General features: G+C 36.8%; 2 protein-coding genes across 5 annotated transcripts in view; both read right to left on the bottom strand.

The window, feature by feature from the left end:
* Window positions 1–2,079, bottom strand: part of rhot1a (ras homolog family member T1a) — a 10,884-nt gene extending 8,805 nt beyond the window's left edge. For 2 of the 4 annotated variants that reach the window (XR_003052405.1, XM_008329684.3), the window contains exons 1-4: window positions 1,675–2,079; window positions 784–842; window positions 310–391; window positions 41–85 (exon numbers count right to left, since the gene is read on the bottom strand). Coding sequence is in view for 3 of the 4 variants with exons in the window: in XM_008329684.3 (XP_008327906.1) it covers window positions 41–85; window positions 310–391; window positions 784–842; window positions 1,675–1,711 (223 nt within the window). In the remaining variant the exon portion in view is untranslated. The remainder of the gene's footprint in view (window positions 1–40; window positions 86–309; window positions 392–783; window positions 843–1,674) is intronic. The other 2 variants (XM_017040767.2, XM_008329682.3) reach the window with 2 other exon arrangements.
* A 357-nt stretch (window positions 2,080–2,436) lies between these two features.
* adap2 (ArfGAP with dual PH domains 2) overlaps window positions 2,437–2,682 on the bottom strand; it is a 4,478-nt gene continuing 4,232 nt past the window's right edge. The window contains exon 11 of the mRNA XM_008329685.3: window positions 2,437–2,682. Within this exon, the coding sequence (XP_008327907.1) occupies window positions 2,654–2,682 (29 nt within the window). The 3' untranslated portion in view covers window positions 2,437–2,653.

The following is a 2,682-nucleotide window of genomic DNA, read 5'->3' as shown; positions in this document are numbered from 1 at the left end:
TTTCCCTCAATAGATAAAATAAATAACTGCATTAAACCAACCTTGGATATTTCTTGATATAGTTGCTCTTCTGACTGTTCTGCTTCTAGGACATAAATAATAAAACAGGTATTGATGTTGTGGTTCTGTCAATAATAATTATAATATCAATGCATCACCATTATATAAAGATGGTAATCAATAATCATGTTTGCACTTATTGGGCTTGGGTTTTACTTATAATTAATTGCTTTATCTAAGTGTGCGTTAATTTAGCTTTCTATTTGTGCCAGACAGACAGTGTGTATGTTTGTGGTGAGGAGTGAATACCAGAATAATCCACAATGTGAGTGGGCACCCTCTCTGGTGTCACATCAGCTGGGATGGTGATCTCTTCAGCTCGTAAGGGAACCTGGAACAGTACAGAACAATAGTACCAGGTACAGCACCGTAGAACAATCTAGATGAATGTGTAGACCTTATTTCTGAGCATACTCAGGAAATCTTAGCAGCTCAAGCACAAATCAAAGTACTAAAGTACTCATCTTGATTTCCAAGCTGTATCACAGACACTCTACTCAGGAAATCTTAGCAGTTCAAGCACAAATCAAAGTACTAAAGTACACAGTGTAAATGGTTATGCAAGACATGTTTTACTTTGTCCTGATGTTTTTAGCAGACAAACACTTTGGCAATAAAATGTGCACTAAAGCGACATTTTGCTATGTATTTTAGCAATTTAATCAGGTAATGACTGGGGGCGGGGCATACATTATGTCAGTGTGATATTAAAGTGATTCATACCTCATCAGGAAATTCTTCACTGACCAGCGACATGATCAATGATGTTTTCCCCACTTTTGCTGTACATACAAAAAATGAAAAACAGAGGAAAATCCGGTTACCATGTGGCATAAAAATAATTTCCAAAGCAGCAAGAAAAGGAGGCGTTTGCTGCATATATTCATATTAACATATATTCAGATATTAATTATTTTAAAAATATACAGTCAAATGTAAATATATATATATATATGAGGTTAGAATATGAAGTTAAAAGGGGAATCAACCAATTGAAAAACAAAAACAAAAACAAAAAAACACGTTGTACTTCCTACTTACAGGACCCAATATTATGGGCAAGTTATATAGAAATATTCACAGAATATAACCTTAACTTTTTTTAAATCACCCAAAAACGGCTGTCAAAAAACGGGAACCTAGTAGTCGAATAAGTAACCGGATATTTTTGTTGCAGCCTTAATTGTACTCATTCCTATACATTACTCAACAACTACAACTAAAGCTTTACTTTTTGGTCACTGTTCATTTTATTTAAATAGGGAAATAACGCGTCGTTTTCACACCAAGCGACATGAAAAGCAGTTGGCAGTGTTTGGATGTGCCGGCACATGGAAACACTGAACAGACAGAGGTTAGCTATCAGATATCAGGCGATGTAGAGCAGGGTGTCGAGGACACGTATGACCAACTGCTCCAAAGATCGAGATGTAGATCGAGTTGATAACAGTGGAATATAATACTGTTTAAAGACTACTAAAATATCTGGCTGCGGTGAACATTCGGATAGTTTGTCTGTCTGTCTGATAGCAGTAGCATTAGCTGCGTCCTTCTCATGCTAACGTATTTGCATAAGCATACCATTTCCTCTTACTTGAAGTATGTTCAACTTACGTTCCCCAACGAGCAGTATCCTCACGTCTTTCCTCATGTCGGAGGTCGGTTGTCTCTACAAAGAGCAATTTTTTATTGTAGCATGTAGTATCTGTCCTCCTCGGAGCTCCAACGAACGGGCCTGCGCACTAACGTCCTGTCGCTGTCAAACTCCCGGTGTCTTTGTAGGACAAAACGGACACTTGTCGAGTTCTCCTCGGTCTTTCCTAAACGCTTTATATGAATTATGCGATTTTTGAGCACAGCAGTATTTCCGTGTTTTTTAATTATAAACTACACATTTTCAATAGTTACACGTTAATACGACTCCTTTTGGCGCTTTCTTCACATTTCGCAGTGGACGTGAGCCTTCCTGACCTCCACTAACCGGCAAGTACGGGCTGCCGTACAGGACAAATTTTGTCTGAAATTTAAAAACAGTATGCTGCCCTCTGTTTGCCAGCCCTGTAATAAAAATAATCAGGTTTATTGTAATAAAATAAAATTAAACACCAAATAAGCGGACAGAGTAGTTTTTCTATAATTATTATATAACCCAGGGAAGCCTTATCTAAGCTGCATCGACGTCGTAGGAATTACAACTTTAGGGGGCGTCCCATTCCCATGTATTGTATCTCATGTGCCCCGTTAAATTAAATAAACCGATCATTTTCATTTGGTTTTATGCAAAATCAACTAATAGCAATGTTAACATTATTTGGAAATTGTATTTCATAAATTGAACATTGCACCATGGAAATAGTATTTAAAGTAAATATAACATTTTATTCATCACTCTTTTATTGAGACAAAGACAAATTTTATACATCACAAATTTATACAAAATACGCTTACAAGTCGCTAAAGCTTTTGATTGCTTTTAAATTCAGTGTTATTTGAGATTCTGGTTTCTGGTCATGTTTTATCCCCTGTTTTCAAGTTGTCCAGTGGTGGATTTACACTGCAGCATTTTCACGTCAGTCCACAGACACATCTCTGTTCACTGCTGAGACATGATGTTAGCTTCCA

The sequence above is a fragment of the Cynoglossus semilaevis genome, chromosome 17 (genome assembly GCF_000523025.1).
Source record: "Cynoglossus semilaevis isolate Cse_v1.0 chromosome 17, Cse_v1.0, whole genome shotgun sequence".
Classification (NCBI taxonomy): Eukaryota; Metazoa; Chordata; class Actinopteri; order Pleuronectiformes; family Cynoglossidae; genus Cynoglossus; species Cynoglossus semilaevis.
Note: the sequence above shows the minus strand (reverse complement) of the source record. Positions and strands in the feature narration are given on the sequence as shown.